This window comes from Capricornis sumatraensis, chromosome 3 (assembly GCF_032405125.1).
Source record: "Capricornis sumatraensis isolate serow.1 chromosome 3, serow.2, whole genome shotgun sequence".
Classification (NCBI taxonomy): Eukaryota; Metazoa; Chordata; class Mammalia; order Artiodactyla; family Bovidae; genus Capricornis; species Capricornis sumatraensis.
Window position 1 is genome coordinate 23,196,683 of NC_091071.1, and position 18,854 is coordinate 23,215,536.

Consider the following 18,854-nt stretch of genomic DNA (forward strand, 5'->3'; position numbering starts at 1 on the left):
ATGAATCGGTTGCTATGCACTTTGCCAAGAATTTTCATAAGACTATGTATCTCATTTAGTTCTTGAAGCTCCATATGTTTGTTTATTTGTTTGTCTAGGGGAGAGATTAAACCTTCCCTTCCTGGCCTAGGGAACTTAGAAACGGAAACCTTTGTCCAAGTTTCCTTTCCAGGGTGACTTTACTAATCAGATTTCAGTTATTAGCAGACTTTTAGAACTGGACAGGATCACCCACGTGAGTGGGACTCTTCTGCATCCCACCTTCTGTCTCCTTCTGGATGGCTGACGTGGCGAGATGTGCAGCCCCACATAGGGAAGGGACTTGTGAGATGTTTCTACCCAGCTCATCTCTGCCTCCCACTCTCCCTCCCTCCCCGTGTATGATGCTCAGGTACCCTTAAGCACGCTTCTCTTTGCAGTCCTGTACTTAGAGGGTTCTAAGATCTCATGATTAGAGTTGGAGTTTTTAGGAAAGCATGTGAAGCTGCATGTTCCAGCTGGTTTCACCAGAGAACTCTAAATTGAGGGTTTTAACCCAGCCGAGTCAGAGTAACAGGAAAACTGGATGTGCAGAGAGGGAAGAAGTGTGGGCAGCTCTCCTACAATCAATATCCCTAGGAAGGAAATGAAAGAGAAGACCCTGTAATTTGGAAGGATAAGTGTGGAGCTTGGAGACAGATAAAGTATACACCACTCAAGTTCCCCTTCACTGCTGTTGATCAGCAATGTTTACAAGCAGCTGGGTTGGGAGAGCCCAGGGCTTATGTAGCTGGTAGTAGATTTAGTGAATTGTAATACCAAGGAGACAGAGTCATAGGTCACAGTTTGTACCAGGTTTGAAAGCCAGACCCAAGTAAATGCTGATGACTCTTCTAGACTAAGAAAAAGCAGCCCAGGATCTGAGTTCTCCGTCTAAAGATGCCCAGGGCACAGTCTCCCTCCCTGAACCCCTCATACTGTATTGTCTGTGATCTGGCTAGTGACATTTTAAAACAATAACCCTTCAGATTGAATATCTAAGAAGAATACCTGAGAGCAGCAACAAGTGGACAGTACCCTATCTCCTCTCAGTCCTGCCTTATATATAAATGTGTATTTTAAAAGTTAGAAAAAATATCAGCATGAGATGTTTGAAAACTGTACTCAAGGTGCAAAAGAAAAGTGTATTTGTGAGAAAGTTACTAAAGAAACAGCAGTAAATATTAGAAAATATTTGTTGTAGCCAAAAGTTGAGAAAAATATGAATCTGTAATACTGATTGAAATGAAAAGAGGCATAAATAAAAGGAAGCTGGATGAGATAAGGGAAGGATTTTATAAAATTGCAATAATTAGAATTTAAAACAGCACTAGCAGTTGATGCATTACTTTCACAGTTGTGAAATGAGATTGCTTGAGTCAGTCTCTCCTCATAGAAGAATTTTCTAACTCAAAGTGCCAGAGAAATGCCAAAGTTGGAGAAGTATACAAGAGAAAATACTGAAGGTGATGACAAAACGGAGAAGTCTGGGATCAGAGAGCCAGGGAGATAAGCAGGTAGTAACAATGATTACCTTATGGCAGAAAGTGAAGAGGAGCTAAAAAGCCTCTTGATGAAAGTGAAAGAGGAGAGCAAAAAAGTCGACTTAAAGCTCAAATTTCAGAAAACGAAGATCATGGCATCTGGTCCCATCACTTCATGGGAAATAGATGGGGAAACAGTAAAAACTGTATCAGACTTTATTTTGGGGGGCTCCAAAATCCCTGCAGATGGTGACTGCAGCCATGAAATTAAAAGACTCTTACTCCTTGGAAGAAAAGTTATGACCAACCTAGATAGTATATTCAAAAGCAGAGACATTACTTTGCCAACTAAGGTCCGTCTAGTCAAGGCTATGGTTTTTCCAGTGGTCATGTATGGATGTGAGAGTTGGACTGTGAAAAAGGCTGAGCGCCGAAGAATTGATGCTTTTGAAGTGTGGTGTTGGAGAAGACTCTTGAGAGTCCCTTGGACTGCAAGGAGATCCAACCAGTCCATTCTGAAGGAGATCAACCCTGGGTTGTCTTTGGAAGGAATGATGCTAAAGCTGAAACTCCAATACTTTGGCCACCTCATGGGAAGAGTTGACTCACTGGAAAAGACTCTGATGCTGGGAGGGATTGGGGGCAGGAGAAGGGAACAACCAAGGATGAAATGGCTGGATGACATCACGGACTCGATGGACGTGAGTCTGAGTGAACTCCGGGAGATGGTGATGGACAGGGAGGCCTGGCATGCTGCTATTCATAGGGTTGCAAAGAGTCGGACACGACTGAGCGACTGAACTGAACTGAACAATGATTACCTGGAAAGAGCACTGTTGTTCTTGGCTCAGTTTTACAGACAGCTCTGCAGGGTATAAGAGAGCCAGCCACTGTTTTAAAGGTGTGGTTTTTTTAATCAGAGTATAGTTGATTTACAATGTTTCACATTTACAGTAAAATGATTCAGTTACACATATAATGGCATCCCACTCAAGTACTCTTGCCTGGAAAATCCCATGGACGGAGGAGCCTGGTAGGCTACAGTCCATGGGGTCGCTGAGAGTTGGACACGACTGAGCGACTTCACTTTCACTTTTCACTTTCATGCATTGGAGAAGGAAATGGCAGCCCACTCCAGTGTTCTTGCCTGGAGAATCCCAGGGACCCGGGAGCCTGGTGGGCTGCTGTCTATGGGGTCGCACAGTCAGACACAACTGAAGTGACTTAGCAGCAGCAGCAGCATACATATACATGTATATATATTATTGTTGTTCAGTTGCTAAGTTGTGTCCAACTTATATACATATGCTTTTTCAGATTCTTTCTTATTATAGGATATTACAAGATACTGAATATAGTTTCCTGTGCTAAACTGTGGCTCTTTGTTGTTTATCTATTTTATATACAGTAGTGTATATCATTGGGAAAGACCCTGATGCTGGGAGGGATTGGGGGCAGGAGGAGAAGGGAATGACAGATGATGAGATGGCTGGATGGCATCACTGACTTGATGCACATGGGTTTGGGTGAACTCCAGGAGTTGGTGATGGACAGGGTGGCCTGGCATGCTGCGATTCATGGGGTCGCAAAGAGTCGGACACGACTGAGCGACTGAACTGAACTGAGTGTATATCTGTTAATCCCAAATTTCAAATTTATCCCTCCATCTCCTTTCCCCTTTGGTAACCATAGGTTTGTTTTCTGTGTCTGTGAGTCTGTTTCTGTTTTGTAAATAAGTTCATTTATGTCATATTTTAGATTCTACATATAAGTGATATCATATGGCATTTGTCTATCTCTTCTGACTTATTAATACTTTACTTAGTGTGATAATGTCTAGATCCATCCATGTTGCTGCAAATGGCATTATTTCATTCTTTATTGTGACTGAGTAATAGTCCACTGTGTGGGTATTTATATGTATGTATGCCATATATGTGTATATGCCATGTGTGTGTTTATATACATATATATATATATATATATATATATATATATGCCACATTTTCTTTAGCCCTTCATCTGTCAGTGGACATTTAGGTTGCTCCCATGTCTTGGCTATTATAAGTAGTGTTGCTGTGGTCATCACAGTGCATGGATCCTTTTGAATTAGACTTTTCCCTGGCTATATCTCTTATGAGTGAGATTTCTAGATCATAAGGTAACTCAATTTTTAGTGTTTAAGGAACCTCCATATTGTTCTCCCTAGTGAAAATCAGCCACATTTAAAGTCATTTTTCAATTGAAGACTTCCCCCAAGAGGCAGTCTTTTTATCCTGCTCACCTGTGATCTATTGCGTTGCCTGAATACTCCAGTCATGCTGCCCTAAACCATTTCATTCATATCCTTGCTTTCAAACACTGTCTATAGTATGGCTACAGCAAAGAAGTTGCTCCTTCACTGGTTTTAAAACCTTTAGGTTGTCCAAAGAGGGAAGAGAAAGTTCAGTTGCACTTGCTTTTGCCACTTTCTAAATTGATGCATTCTCAACAACTGCATATAACCCATATAACTCAGTAATGCATTCAGAAGAATCTTTTCTGAGACAGATCACTAAAAGCCTTCTTAGCAGAGAGGGCAGTGGAAAGCAATGGACCCCCAACAAGGACTTGCAGCCTGCATGAGCCATGCAACTGAGAACATTCTTAGAAGTACACATGTGCCATTAAGAAGTTAGAAAGTTGAATTCTCAGGAAAAATTTATTTTGTGCCTCAGATCATAGAGACATAGCTTTTTCCCCTGAACTGAGAGAAGACTCTAGTATCTCTCTCCCTTTCTTCAGGTGAGAAAATGAAAGTCCAGAGAAAGTAGCTTACCTAAGGTCACATAGTCAGCTAGTGGAAGAGTTTGAATTGGAAAGGACGCTTCTAGTAGCTTATCATTAGAGAGGAAAAGTATTTGGTAGGGGGAAGGAGTACCACTGTAATATTTATTTAGTCACACAATGTTTATTGAGCACTTACTATGTGCCACGCTCATTAGGCCTCTCACCATAGTGAAGAAGTCAGATACGATCCAGGCCTTTATGGCATTGATATCCCAGAACAAATCTAGAACAGCTCATTACACATTCATATAATTACAGTTATGATGAGTGTCAAGAGGGATAAATTTAGAGTGTGAGCAGGGAAACCTAACATCCACTGGGGGCCCAGGGGGACACTTTAAGGAAATGAAAGTTTAAAAAGTAGGGATTTGAAACATGAGTAATCCGGTAAGAGAAAGAAGAGGGAGAATAAAATTAAAGGGAATAGTGGAGTGATTCCAGCACCATCTAAGGGAAAATGGAGTTGAAATGCAGCTGATGCCCCTGGAAATGAGTACATTGCTAGAGATTTTAGTTTGATGCCATCTTCCTCCTTGTGTCTTGTGGATGTCTTATGACATTTAAAAGTGGTTTCTACTCTTTAGGTGGAATCTATCCTGTTCCCAGAGTTGAAAGGATATAATCTGATACTTGGAACTGTTAATGCTGATGAAAAACTGGTTTCTGACTTTGTGGATCAAACTTTCGAGGTATTTCAGAAAAATCAAGTTGGTCCCTGCAAGTAAGTTGGTTTAGTTGTAACTTAGCCATTTTGGCATTGATTTAGATAGAGTTCCTACCTATCATCAAATAAATAATCCCTATTCCCACAGACCTGAAATAATACGTAATAAGTAGCCAGTACTTACTTACATAGGGATTATTATTTATCCCCATTTGCAGATGAAGAAACCATAACTTTCCCAATGTTATACAGCAAATAGATAGGAGAGCCAGAATTCAAATTAGAGGTTTACCCCTATTATCTGAAAGCCTTGGCACCAGATAGATTCTGAAATTTAGAAATTCCTGAATTTTAACCAGTGGTCACCAGTCCTACCAGGAAGCCTTGAAAAACCCCTGGACCAACCTCACTCACCAGGTGACAGACACCAGAAGCAAGAAGAACTATAGTCCTGCAGCCTACAGAACAGAGACCACAAACACAGAAAGTCTGACAAAATGAGATGGCATATGTTCTAGACAAAGAAAGAAGGTTAAACCCCAGAAGAATAACTCAGTGAAGTAAGAATAGACAATCTTCCAGAAAAAGAATTCAGAATAATGATAGTGAAGATGATCCAAGATCTCAGAAACAGAATGGATATACAGACTAAGATAAAAGAAATGTTTAGCAAAGAGCTAGAAGATTTAAAGAACAAGTAAACAGAGATGAAAAATATAGTAACTTAAATGAAAAATCCCTAGAAGGAATCAATAGCAGAGTAAATGAGGCAGAAGAATGAGTAAGTGAGCTGGAAAACAGATTGATTGGTGGAAATCACTGCCACAAAACAGAATAAAGGAAAAAGAATGAAAAGAAGTAAGGACTGCCTCAAAGACTTCTCGCATAACATTAAACACACCAGCATTCACATTATAGTGGTCCAGGAAGGAGAAGAGAGAGAAAAATGGACATGGGAAGATATTTGAAGAGATAATAGCCAATAACTTCCCTAAATGAAAAGCAAACACTCAAGTCCAGGAAGTGCAGAGAGTCCCATACAGGATAAACCTGAGAAGGAACATGCTGAGACACATATTAATTAAACTGACAAAAATTAAGGACATAGAATATATTAAAAGCAGCAAGGGGAAAGCAACAAATAATATACAAGGGAACCCCAGATGGTTATCAGCTGATTTTTCAGCAGAAACTCTGCAGACCAGATAGGAGTGACACAGTATATTTAAAGTGATAAAAAGGAAAAACCTACAACCAAGAATACTCTATGCAGCAAGGCTCTCATTCAGACTTGACAGAGAAATCAAAAGCTTTCAGTTCAGTTCAGTCACTCAGTCGTGTCCGACTCTTTGCAACCCCATGAATGACAGCATGCCAGGCCTCCCTGTCCATCACCAACTCCAGGAGTTTACTCAAACTCATGTCCATCGAGTTGGTGATGCTATCCAGCCATTTCATACTCTGTCATCCCCATCTCCTCCTGCTCCCAATCCCTCAAAAGCTTTGTAGACAGTTAAAAGCTAAGAGAATTCAGCACCACCAAATCAGCTTTACAACAAATACTAAAGGAACTTCTCTAGGCAAAAACAAAAAGCCCACAAATAGAAAAAGAAAATTATGAAAGGGAAATCTCACCAGTAAAGGCAAACATACAGTAAAGAAAGAAAATCATCTACACACAAATATATCAAAATCAGCAATCGTGAAAGGAAGAGACTTCAACTGCAAGATATTGGAAATGCATTTGAAATTAAGATACCAGCAACTTAAAACAGGCTCGTGTGAGTTTTTGTGTGTGTATATGTGTAGACTGCTATGTCAAAACCTCATGGAAACTGTAAATCAAAAATCTACAATAGATAGGCACACAGAAAAGAAAATGCAATCCAAACACAACCCTAAAGATAGTCATCAAATCACAAGAGAAGAGAACAAAAGGAAGGGAAGCAAAAAAGACTAGACCAAAAAATTCTGTATTACGAGAGGCTGTCCTTTATATGATAGGGTGTTTAGCAACATCCCTGGCTTCTTCCTGTTAGTAGGACCCTCCCTACTTTTGACAACCAAAAATGTATTCAGACATGGCCAAATGTCCCCTGGGGACAAAATCACCTCCAGTTGAGAACAGCTGCTTTGTCTATTCTGAAAATCATGGCCTCAGACTTGGAAGCTCTGCCCTCATGAATTCAACCTGGGGTCTTCTGTTAGAAACCTCTGTTTTCCCTGTTTATTCTTATACATATAGTTTGTTTTTCTGGACTGACAGTTCCAGAAGCTTCTCGGTATCTTAGTTTCAGTCTCTGAAGTGTTGGCCAACTCTTGGAAGTATACCGCTGGGCTCTGCAAAGTTAATTCTGCCTACTCTGTGTCATCTTTATTTTATTTCAAACATATTTTAAGTCAGAGCATCCCAAAACGTCCTCCAATTTTGGGAAAATCTGTCTAGCCATTTTTACATCATCTGACAACAGACTGAAACTGAATTCTGTGCAGTAGACTTTAGGTTCATTAGTTCCTGAATATTTATCTTAAAATTTAGACATAGAATTTTAGAACTAGAAGAAGGAATAGGAAGTATTGTTTATTGCATGTTTACTGTATGTTAGGCATAGTATTAATTACTTTACATTATAGCTTTACAACAATCCAATGAAGTGTTGTTTCCACTTAAAATTAAAGACACTGACCTTTGAAAACTAGAAATATTTTGTCTAAGTTCATGTAGCTCAGAAGTGGCAAAATTGGAATTTGAAGGCAAAGTTCTCAATTCCCAGTTCACTGTGCCTTTTGCCATGTGTTTCTTTCATAGTTTGGACTAGTTTTTATATTATCTCTTTGTTTGCCACTCTGACTAATCTGATTTGGTGACCTGTATTTGTATCTTTGATTCTCTGCTCTTCAATATGGAAGATACTTAAATGTATACAAAAAGTATGATGACTTATTGGATAACACAGCAGAACAAAACATCACTGCATTCCTGAAAGAAAATCATGAAATTAAGGATTTTGTGACGGTAGGAGATGCCACTTGACATTTGTGTGTGTGTGTGTGTGTGTGTGTGTGTGTGTCTTGGTTACATGTGCGACAGTCAAAAAACACTATTGGCTGGGGATGAGGCTAGGGGCAAATGCATAGAGGCTAAAGACAAATTAAACTACTGAATCTACTCTTTTCTACAGAGGATCAATAGCATTAAAGAGCGGAGAAATGAAATTGCATCCATGCACATAACTGTGCCCTTGGCCATGTTCTGCCTAGACACCATGACCCTAAATTATGATCTCTGTGAGCGAGCCCAAAATCTTAAAGACCGTCTGATTCAATTCCAAGTGGATGTAAACCGGGACACCAATACCAGGTATTATTGCTGCATGCAGGGAAATAGCAATGATAATAGGCACAACGGGAGAATGAAAAAGTGGATCAGACTTGCAACTTCCAGCAATGACCAGGCTGAACTTCCAATTCAACTTGTTTCTGCCCCCAAAGTGAGGGTTTCAGGGACTCTAGGTTCAGACAAGATGATAAACAATAAGGAGAAAACTATCTGGGACTTAGAGTAGTTGTTGTTCAGTCGCTCAGTCGTGTCTGGCTGTTTGTGATCCCATGGATTGCCACGTGCCAGGGACTTAGAGTATGAAGATGGAAAGAATCCTGAGGCAGTTAATCTCTGATGCTTCAGCCTTTGCTTTCTTGCAGACAACTTCAGAGAGATATTACCTAGCAGTCTGAGCTCACAGGCCCTCTCATTGGCTACCTGTCACACTCGAAGACACGGGGTGCTTACAATCAGCCCTTAGAATCTCTTCTATGCAGATTTCTACTGTCTGGATGTGGGGATTCTGTTCAGTTCAGTCGCTCAGTCGTGTCCGACTCTTTGCGACCCCATGAATCGTAGCGCGTCAGGCCTCACTGTCCATCACCATCTCCCGGAGTTCACTCAGACTCATGTCCATCGAGTCCATGATGCCATCCAGCCATCTCATCCTCAGTCGTCCCCTTCTCCTCCTGCCCCCAATCCCTCCCAGCATCAGAGTCTTTTCCAGTGAGTCACCTCTTTGCATGAGGTGGCCAAAGTACTAGAGTTTCAGCTTTAGCATCATTCCTTCCAAAGAAATCCCAGGGTTGATCTCCTTCAGAATGGACTGGTTGGATCTCGTTGCAGTCCAAGGGACTCTCAAGAGTCTTCTCTAACATCACAGTTCAAAAGCATCAATTCTTCAGTGCTCAGCTTTCTTCACAGTCCAACTCTCACATCCGTACATGACCACAGGAAAAACAATAGCCTTGACTAGACAGACCTTAGTCAGCAAGGTAATGTCTCTGCTTTTGAATATACTATCTAGGTTGGTCATAACTTTTCTTCCAAGGAGTAAGTATCTTTTAATTTCATGGCTGCAGTCACCATCTGCAGTGATTTTGGAGCCCCCAAAAATAAAGTCTGACACTCTTTCCACTGTTCCCCATCTATTTCCCATGAAGTGATGGGACCAGATGCCATGATCTTCATTTTCTGAAAGTTGAGCTTTAAGCCAACTTTTTCGCTCTCCTCTTTCACTTTCATCAAGAGGCTTTTTAGCTCCTCTTCACTTTCTGCCATAAGGGTGGTGTCATCTGCATATCTGAGGTTATTGATATTTCTTCCAGCAACCTTGATTCCAGCTTGTGTTTCTTCCAGTCCAGCGTTTCTCATGATGTACTCTGCATATAAGTTAAATAAACAGGGTGACGATATACAGCCTTGACATTCCCCTTTTCCTATTTGGAACCAGTCTGTTGTTCCATGTCCAGTTCTAAGTGTTGCTTCCTGACCTGCATACAGATTTCTCAAGGGGCAGGTCAGGTGGTCTGGTATTCCCATCTATTTCAGAATTTTCCACAGCTTATTGTGATCCACACAGTCAAAGGCTTTGGCATAGTCAATAAAGCAGAAATAGATGTTTTTCTGGAACTCTCTTGCTTTTTCCATGATCCAGCGGATGTTGGCAATTTGATCTCTGGTTCCTCTGCCTTTTCTAAAACCAGCTTGAACATCAGGGAGTTCATGGTTCACGTATTGCTGTAGCCTGGCTTGCAGAATTTTGAGCATTACTTTACTAGCATGTGAGATGAGTGCAATTGTGCGGTAGTTTGAGCATTCTTTGGCATTGCCTTTCTTTGGGAATGGAATGAAAACTGACCTTTCCAGTCCTGTGGCCACTGCTGAGTTTTCCAAATTTGCTGGCATATTGAGTGCAGCACTGTCACAGCATCATCTTTCAGGATTTGAAACAGCTCAATTGGAATTCCATCACCTCCACTAGCTTTGTTCATAGTTTTGCTTTCTAAGGCCCACTTGACTTCACATTCCAGGATGTCTGGCTCTAGATTAGTGATCACATCATCATGATTATCTGGGTCGTGAAGATCTTTTTTGTACTGTTCTTCCGTGTATTCTTGCCACCTCTTCTTAATATCTTATGCTTCTGTTAGGTCCATACCATTTCTGTCCTATATCGAGCACCCATCTTTGCATGAAATGTTCCCTTGGTATCTCTAATTTTCTTGAAGAGATCTCTAGTCTTTCCCATTCTGTTGTTTTCCTCTATTTCTTTGCGTTGATCGCTGAAGAAGGCTTTCTTATCTCTTCTTGCTATTCTTTGGAACTCTGCATTCAGATGCTTATATCTTTCCTTTTCTCCTTTGCTTTTCGCCTCTCTTCTTTTCATAGCTATTTGTAAGGCCTCCCCAGACAGCCATTCTGCTTTTTTGCATTTCTTTTGATACCTGTCTCCTGTACAATGTCACGAACCTCATTCCATAGTTCATCAGGTACTCTATCTATCAGATCTAGGCCCTTAAATCTATTTCTCACTTCCACTGTATAATCATAAGGGATTTGATTTAGGTCATACCTGAATGGTCTAGCGGTTTTCCCTACTTTCTTCAATTTGAGCCTGAATTTGATAATAAGGAGTTCATGATCTGAGCCACAGTCAGCTCCTGGTCTTGTTTTTGTTGACTGTATAGAGCTTCTCCGTCTTTGGCTGCAGAGAATATAATCAATCTGATTTCGGTGTTTACCATCTGGTGATGTCCCTGTGTAGTCTTCTCTTGTGTTGTTGGAAGAGGGTGTTTGCTATGACCAGTGCATTTTCTTGGCAAAACTCTATTAGTCTTTGCCCTGCTTCATTCCACATTCCAAGGCCAAATTTGCCTGTTACTCCAGGTGTTTCTTGACTTCCTACTTTTACATTTCAGTCCCCTATCATGAAAAGGACATCTTTTTTGGGTGTTAGTTCTAAAAGGTCTTGTAGGTCTTCATAGAACTGTTCAACTTCAGCTTCTTCAGCATTACTGGTTGGGGCATAGACTTGGATAACTGTGATACTGAATGGTTTGCCTTGGAGACGAACAGAGATCATTCTGTTGTTTTTGAGATTGCATCCAAATACTGCATTTCAGATTCTTTTGTTGACCATGATGGCTACTCCATTTCTTCTGAGGGATTCCTGCCCACAGTAGTAGATATAATGGTCATCTGAGTTAAATTCACCCATTCCAGTCCATTTTAGTTCACTGATTCCTAGAATGTCAATGTTCACCCTTGCCATCTCTTGTTTGACCACTTCCAAATTGCCTTGATTCATGGACCTGACATTCCAGGTTCATATGCAATATTGCTCTTTACAGCATCGGATCTTACTTCTATCACCAGTCACATCCACAACTGGGTATTGTTTTTGCTTTGGCTTCATCCCTTCATTCTTCAATCTTAAACTCTATATCATGCCTTCATTTTACTGATCACCATATGTTAGTCAATACGTTTTTGGTTTTAAGGGGTAGGAGGTGTGACTGGCTAAGGTAAAAAATAAATTTGGAGTCTGCATGTTGAAAAGTTTAGGAGTTGCTAGCCTCAGGCCCTCAATACTACAAATTAGGATGTAGTCTCCCTCCCTCTGCTTGCTGTCTGCTGTGTCAGCTTCATTCTCGGACAGCTTCTCTCCAGTTTGTGGGCACCAGCAGCTCCAGAGTTAATCCTCCCAGGTTCTCATTCACAGGGGAAAAAAGATTTACCTTTTTTCCAATGCTGTGCCACTGGGCAAGTGAGGCACTAGCCTGACTTAGATTGTTTGGACAACACCAAGGCAAACACCATAGTCAAGAGGATGGTTTAGATCTGGGTACTATTCTCATCTCTAGAGTGAATGTCAGCCTTACCTAAACCATGAGAATCAAGAAAAGGAAAGAGAGGGTACCCCGAGAAGAAGTAGGCTGTGGTTACTAGAAAAAGAAATGATGCTAAGATACTGGGACATTAAATTTCTGCTACTCTGCTTCCCACATCAGTACTCTTGCCTGGAAAATCCCATGGACGGAGGAGCCTGGTGGGCTGAGTCCATGGGGTCACGAAGAGTGGGACACGACTGAGCGACTTCACTTTCACTTTTTACTTTCATGCATCGGAGAAGGAAATGGCAGCCCACTCCAGTGTTCTTACCTGGAGAATCCCAGGGACAGGGGAGCCTGGTGGGCTGCTGTCTATGGGGTCGCACAGAGTGGTACATGCCTGAAGTGACTTAGCAGCAGTAGCTTCTATTTGAATGTTACAAAATGTGTCTTATTTTTAGCTCTCTTTCTCAGACAGCTTTAAATGATAGACTAAAATGATTTAACACTAATAATCATTATTAAGGTTATTTTATATATCATTCATTTATTTGTAGATAAGTAAAAATTTAGCATTTTATGGCACTTTTAAGATTTATTAACTACATATCGGAAACTCATCAGTAAATTAATGATGATAATAGTTATCATTTTTCCAGCACACATTGTAGTCCAGGCACTGTGTAAGTGTTCTGAATATTCAATATCTAATCAGTCTTTACACCAACCCTAAGAAGTTGTTCATTATTCTCTCCTTTATGTTGATAAAGAAACTGAGCCTCCAGGAGATCCTTAAGTGGCACATGCAGGGTTAACCTAGTTCATTTTGACTCCAAATCCACACTCTTCCAACCACTGCATTCAACTTTCTGACTGAGTAATGAAATTGTGGGATTTCTCTTTTGGGAGCCAGAAGTCTTGATTTTGAATCGAAGGCCTTCCATTTACTTGTTTGTGTTCTCTGGCTTCACCTCTTGGATCTTCAATTCCTTTGCCTATAGAATAAATATTTGGGACTAGGACAGTAAACCATTTTAAGCCTTCGAACTACTAGGACACTTCCTTTTGGAAAGTTTGAGCATCAGGTAGTTGGTTTTTTTTTCCCTTAAGTATTTGTTCCTGTCAAATCAGGGCTTCCCCAGTGGCTCAACTGATAAAGAATCCTGCCTGCAATGCAGAAGACCTGGGTTTGATCCCTGGGTTGGGAAGATCCCCTGGAGGAGGGAAAGGCTACCCACTCCAGTATTCTGGCCTGGAGAATTCCTTAGACTATATAGTCCATAGAGTTGCAAAGAGTTGGACATGACTGACTGACTTTCACTTTCACATCCTGTCATATCAAGTAACATGGTGCCTTGGTTGGTCCATGCTTTCTTCCCCATCAAAATAAATGTATAATTTCCTTTGGTCTTTTTAATATAAATGAAAGTAAATGTGTCTCCTTACAAACCTGGGGATTTCTAAGAGCCCAGAAACAGAAACTCCTGGTCAGTGATTGAGTTCTGAAGTTTCTTTCTACCTTGAAAATAGTGACTCTGAGTCATTTGTTCTTCTCAGCCATCCAATGAGGTAGGTAAAACAGATATAAAACTACTGAATGGAGAAGAGGCCTGGGTGGTGGGAGAGAAAAAAAACTCACTTGCCCAATTAGGTGGGTTTGAATCTTCTGAACCCACATCCCACCCTCACTACTTTTTTGTCCTGTGATTGCTGAGTGAAGTAACTTCTTGTTTCCAGTGATAGGTGTGCCCTAGAAAGGGATACTCTGGCCATAAAGGCAGGAGGCACCTTAAGTGCATTGGTAATAAAGTGGGCATGCCATCTATTTCCACTATAGGTGCATTGGTCTAAAGTTGCTAAAACAATGACTTGAAATACTGATCAGAAATCCCATGGCCCTGAGCAGAGATATAAGAAGTTATCCCTCAGGTCTGAATGTATGTTCCCCTCGGGGTGGAAAATCTTGTCCAAAAAGTGACAATAAAGTAGAGAGGCCATCAGTTCAGTTCAGTTCAGTTCAGTCACTCAGTCATATCCAACTCTTTGCAACCCCATGAATTGCAGCATGCCAGGCCTCCCTGTCCATCACCAACTCCCGGAGTTCACTCAAACTCACGTCCATCGAGTTGGTGATGCCATCCAGCCATCTCATCCTCTGTCATCCCCTTTTCCTTTTGCCCCCAATCCCTCCCAGCATCAGAGTCTTTTCCAATGAGTCAACTCTTTGCATGAGTCAAGGCTATGGTTTTTCCAGTAGTCATGTATGAATGTGAGAGTTGGACTGTGAAGAAAGCTGAGTGCAGAAGAATTGATGCTTTTGAACTGTGGTGTTGGAGAAGACTCTTGAGAGGCGCTTGGACTGCAAGGAGATCCAACCAGTCCATTCTAAAGGAGATCAGTCCTGGGTGTTCTTTGGAAGGAATGATGCTAAAGCTGAAACTCCAGTACTTTGGCCACCTCATATGAAGAGTTGACTCATTGGAAAAGACTCTGATGCTGGGAGGGATTGAGGGCAGAGAGGCCATAGATTGATGCAAAATATACTGGTCTCCCTTATGCCATCACTACACCATACAGAGAATAGCCCTGTGCTTACAGGACCCCTGGATCTTTATTTTAAATGATATTGTCAGTGCATGTAGAAAACAGTGTTTGTTGTGCTTAACTTAACCCTAGATATTGCTAAGGTGTTATTTTGGTCAGATTTCTGATATCATCAACCCATATTCAGGACTTTTAGAGGATCTAGAAGTTAATGGGTATAAAAGAAATACTCAACTCAGTCTAACTTGTGAGCAGCAAAATCTACATCTTCCCTACTGTGTGTTTTCTGTGTGTCTCCTTTACTTCTATATAGAACTCTTCGTTCTTGTCACTGCCGGTCACCAAATGTATAGAGGACTTTCCCCACACAAATCAGTTCAGCTGGGTGCCCTGCAATTCAACTTAATTCTGACACTGTCTTCCCAGAGGTAGCATCAGCTTCCACAGGTTAAGGGCTCAGTCCTATAAGACTGTCTCTCATAATTTCAGACACCAGTCACAAGTTCGAGTTGTACTTCTGTGCTTTTGACCAACCAGCTGTAAATTGAAAGTTCTAGTGACCCTGTCCTTGAGTTTAATTAATTTGTTCCAGGCCTCTAATCATGGCTCAGTCTTTCCAGTGACCAGCTCCTCATCCAGGAGTCACCCTGAGTCACCTCACTAGAATGAAGGATACTCTTATCACCCATAAAGTTACATGGATTTCATGAGCTTAGTGCTAGGAACTGGGGGCAGAGACCAATATATAATTTTTGTTGAGACAGGAAGGGAGAAAAATGAATTTGGGAACAGAAAGGGGTAGAGATTATTTTCCTACTGAATTCTGCTCAAGGTATCTGCGCCACCCCCCCCCCCCCCAGATAAGTTGTGAACCACGGTATAAAGGAGAAAAGAGACGTCAAAAACAGGGTGACAGAGCACAAGAGGAGGAAAAATAAAAAGACTGCTAGTTGCTCCCAGGGACTGGAGAAAATTCTAAAAGGTTGGAATCCATCAGTGTTCCATTAGTAATCTTTTCCTTCATCTTTCTCTCCTTCCTCTCCCTCATCATCATCTTCATCTTCTTCACCTTCATCCTCATCCCCTTCTTCATCAATATCTTCCAATCCTTCTTCCTCTTCATCATCGTCGTCTTCCTCTTCCCCTTTCCCTTCCTCATCGTCCATGTCAGGAACCAAGTAGTACTGTAATGAATTTGGCTAAATATCATCTTTGATGACCTCTCCTAATTCATCTGAGTCCCTTGGACTTCAAGGAGATCCAATCAGTCCATCCTTAAGAAAATCAGTCCTGAATGTTCATTGGAAGGACTGATGCAGAAGCTGAAACTCCAATACTTTGGCCACCTGATGTGAAGAGCTGACTCGTTTGAAAAGACCCTGATGCAGGGAAAGATTAAAAGCAGGAGGAGAAGGGGACAACAGAGGATGAGATGGTTGGATGGCATTACTGACTGAATGGACATGAGTTTGAGTAAACTCCGGGAGTTGGTGATGGACAGGGAGGCCTGGCCTGCTGCAGTCCATGAGGTTGCAAAGAGTCGGACACAACTGATTGGCTGAACTGAACTGAACTCATCTGCACCTGCTTCAGAATGATCAGTAAACCAGGTGAAGAAGCTTTCTGGTTCCTCCTGCTGTCTCTTCCTACTGGCCTTATTCCATGTTCGAGTTGATCATTTCATCAGATCCTTTCCAGATTTCCGTTTGATTTCAGTGGACTTTGAAGATGGATCACCACTCTCATTCAGATGAAATTCTTTGGAGAGAATTTTATTTTCGAAGTAAGGGTTTTCATCAAAAATAAAAATGTATTCTGTAAGCTGACTTAATGTCTTCAAATTCTGTCACTTCAACTCTTGTTAAATAATGCAGCGCCTCTTCATCCTCCTTCCCAATGTTGTTACCCCAAAATTTGGGATTTTGGCGATCAATTCGGACCTCTTTTGAAAAACTGGTTGGCGGAATTTGTTATATTTCTGTTCTATTTTCAAAAATCTCCTCACTGGCTTGTTCATTAAGTCTGTCTATTCCATTTTGTACTTCATCAACATGTTCAATTGCTTCTTGCTGTTCTTTTTCTGAGGTTTCGTCCGCCCCGTCGAGGTTGGAGTTGAGCTGCTTTTTACTGACAGTGGCCGCCGGCGCCGACATGGTGCCGCTTTCGGGGTGGGACGGGGGCGGGGAGCGGGGAGAGGGAGAGAAGGGAAGGCGACGGGGACGGGCAGACACTTCCTTTCACGGCACACGCGCGGGCGCTCGCGGGCGCCGCCTTCCGGCGCACTTTCGCTCACTCTGTCCCTGTCCCTGGCTCTCAGCGCTCGGGGAGCGGGTGGCGGCATTGGGAGGACAGGTGGCTAGGCTCCCTCAACTCAGGCTCCGCTCTCCCCAAGCCGACTCCTCCTCCACCTCCTCGTCACGGCGAGGGCAAAACTATGACAGCTATTGTTTTTTTTTTAATTTTACTTATTTTTTAATTGAAGGATCATTGCTTTGCAGAATTTTGTTTTCTGTCAAACCTCAACATGAATCAGCCCCTCCCTCCCGTCTCCCTTTCCTTCCCACCCCTCTAGGTTGATACAGAGCCCCTGTTTGAGTTCCCTGAGGCAAACAGCAAATTCCCATTGTCTATTTTCCATACGGTAATTAAGTTTCCATGTTACTCTCTCCATACATTGCACCCTCTCCTCCTCTCTCCCCGTGTCCATAAGTCTGTTCTCTATGTCTGTTTCTCCATTGCTGCCCTGCAAATAAATTCTTCAGTACCATCTTTCTAGATTCTGTATATATGCCTTGAAAGTGAAAGTTGCTCAGTCATGTCTGACTCTTTGCGACCCCAAGGACTGTATAGTCCATGGAATTCTCCGGGCCAGAATACTGGAGTGGGTAGCCTTTCCCTTCTCCAGGGGATCTTCCCAACCCAGGGATCGAACCCAGGTCTCCCACATTGCAGGCAGATTCTTTACCAGCTGAGCCACAAGGGAAGCCCGTCTATGATAATTGTTTTTCTCTTTCTGACTTACTTCACTCTGTATAATTGGCTCTAGGTTCATCCACCTCATCAGAACTGACTCAGATGCATTCCTTTTTAGGGCTGTGTGATATTCTATTATATATATGTACCACTGCTTCTTTATCCATTTATTTGTTGATGGACCTCTAGGTTGCTTCCATGTTCTAGCTATTGTAAGTAGTGCTGCAATGAACATTGGGGTACATTTGTCTTTTTCAGTTTTGCTTTCCTCAGAGTATATGGCTAGGAGTGGGACTGCTGGGTCATACGGTGGTTTTATTCCTAGTTTTTTAAGGAATTTCCATACCATCTTCCATAGAGGCTGTATCGATTTACATTCCCACGAACAGTGCAAGAGCATTCCCTTTTCTCTACACCCTCTCAAGCTTTTATTGTTTGTAGACTTTTTGACGATGGCCATTCTGACTGGTGTGAGGTGATATCTCATTGTAGTTTTGATTTGCATTTCTCTGCTAATGAACTATATTGAGCATCTTTTCATGTGTTTGTTAGCCATTTGTATGTCTTCTTTGGAGAGATTTCTGTTTAGGTCTTTTCCCCATTTTTTGACTGGGTTGTTTGTTTTTCTGGTATTGAGTTGTATGAGCTGCTTATATATTTTGGAAATTAATCCTTGGTCAGTTGTTTCATTTGCTATCATTTTCTCCCTTTCTGAGGGTTCTCTTTTCACCTTGCTTATAGTTTTCTTTGCTGTGCAAAAGCTTTTAAGTTTAATCAAATCCCACTTGTTTATTTTTGTTTTTATTTCCATTACTCTAGGAGGTGGGTTATAGAGGATCTTGCTTTGATTTATGTCATCAAGTGTTCTGCCTATGTTTTCCTCTAAGAGTTTTATAATTTCTAATCTTACATTTAGGTTTTTCATCCATTTTAAGTTTATCTTTGTGTATGGTGTTAGGAAGTGTTGTAATTTCATTCTTTTACACGTAGCTGTCCACTTTTCCCAGCACCACTTATTGAAGAGGCTGTCTTTGCCCCATTGTATATTCTTGCCTCCTTTGTCAAAAATAAGGTACCCATGAGTGTATGGGTTTATTTTTGGGTTTTCTGTCTTGTTCCATTGGTCTATATTTCTGTTTTTGTGCCAGTATCATAGATTTTGATGACTGCAGCTTTGTAGTATAATT

At 41.5% G+C, this 18,854-nt stretch overlaps 1 protein-coding gene and 1 pseudogene across 1 annotated transcript in view; one reads left to right on the forward strand and one right to left on the reverse strand.

Annotated features, from left to right (window-relative positions):
• Positions 1 to 18,854, forward strand: part of DNAH3 (dynein axonemal heavy chain 3) — a 231,387-nt gene that overhangs the window by 27,985 nt on the left and 184,548 nt on the right. The window contains exons 11-13 of the mRNA XM_068967931.1: positions 4,916 to 5,052; positions 7,906 to 8,011; positions 8,178 to 8,356. Of these exons, the coding sequence (XP_068824032.1) occupies positions 4,916 to 5,052; positions 7,906 to 8,011; positions 8,178 to 8,356 (422 nt within the window). The remainder of the gene's footprint in view (positions 1 to 4,915; positions 5,053 to 7,905; positions 8,012 to 8,177; positions 8,357 to 18,854) is intronic.
• LOC138075529 (protein SET-like) lies at positions 15,699 to 16,847 on the reverse strand (annotated as a pseudogene).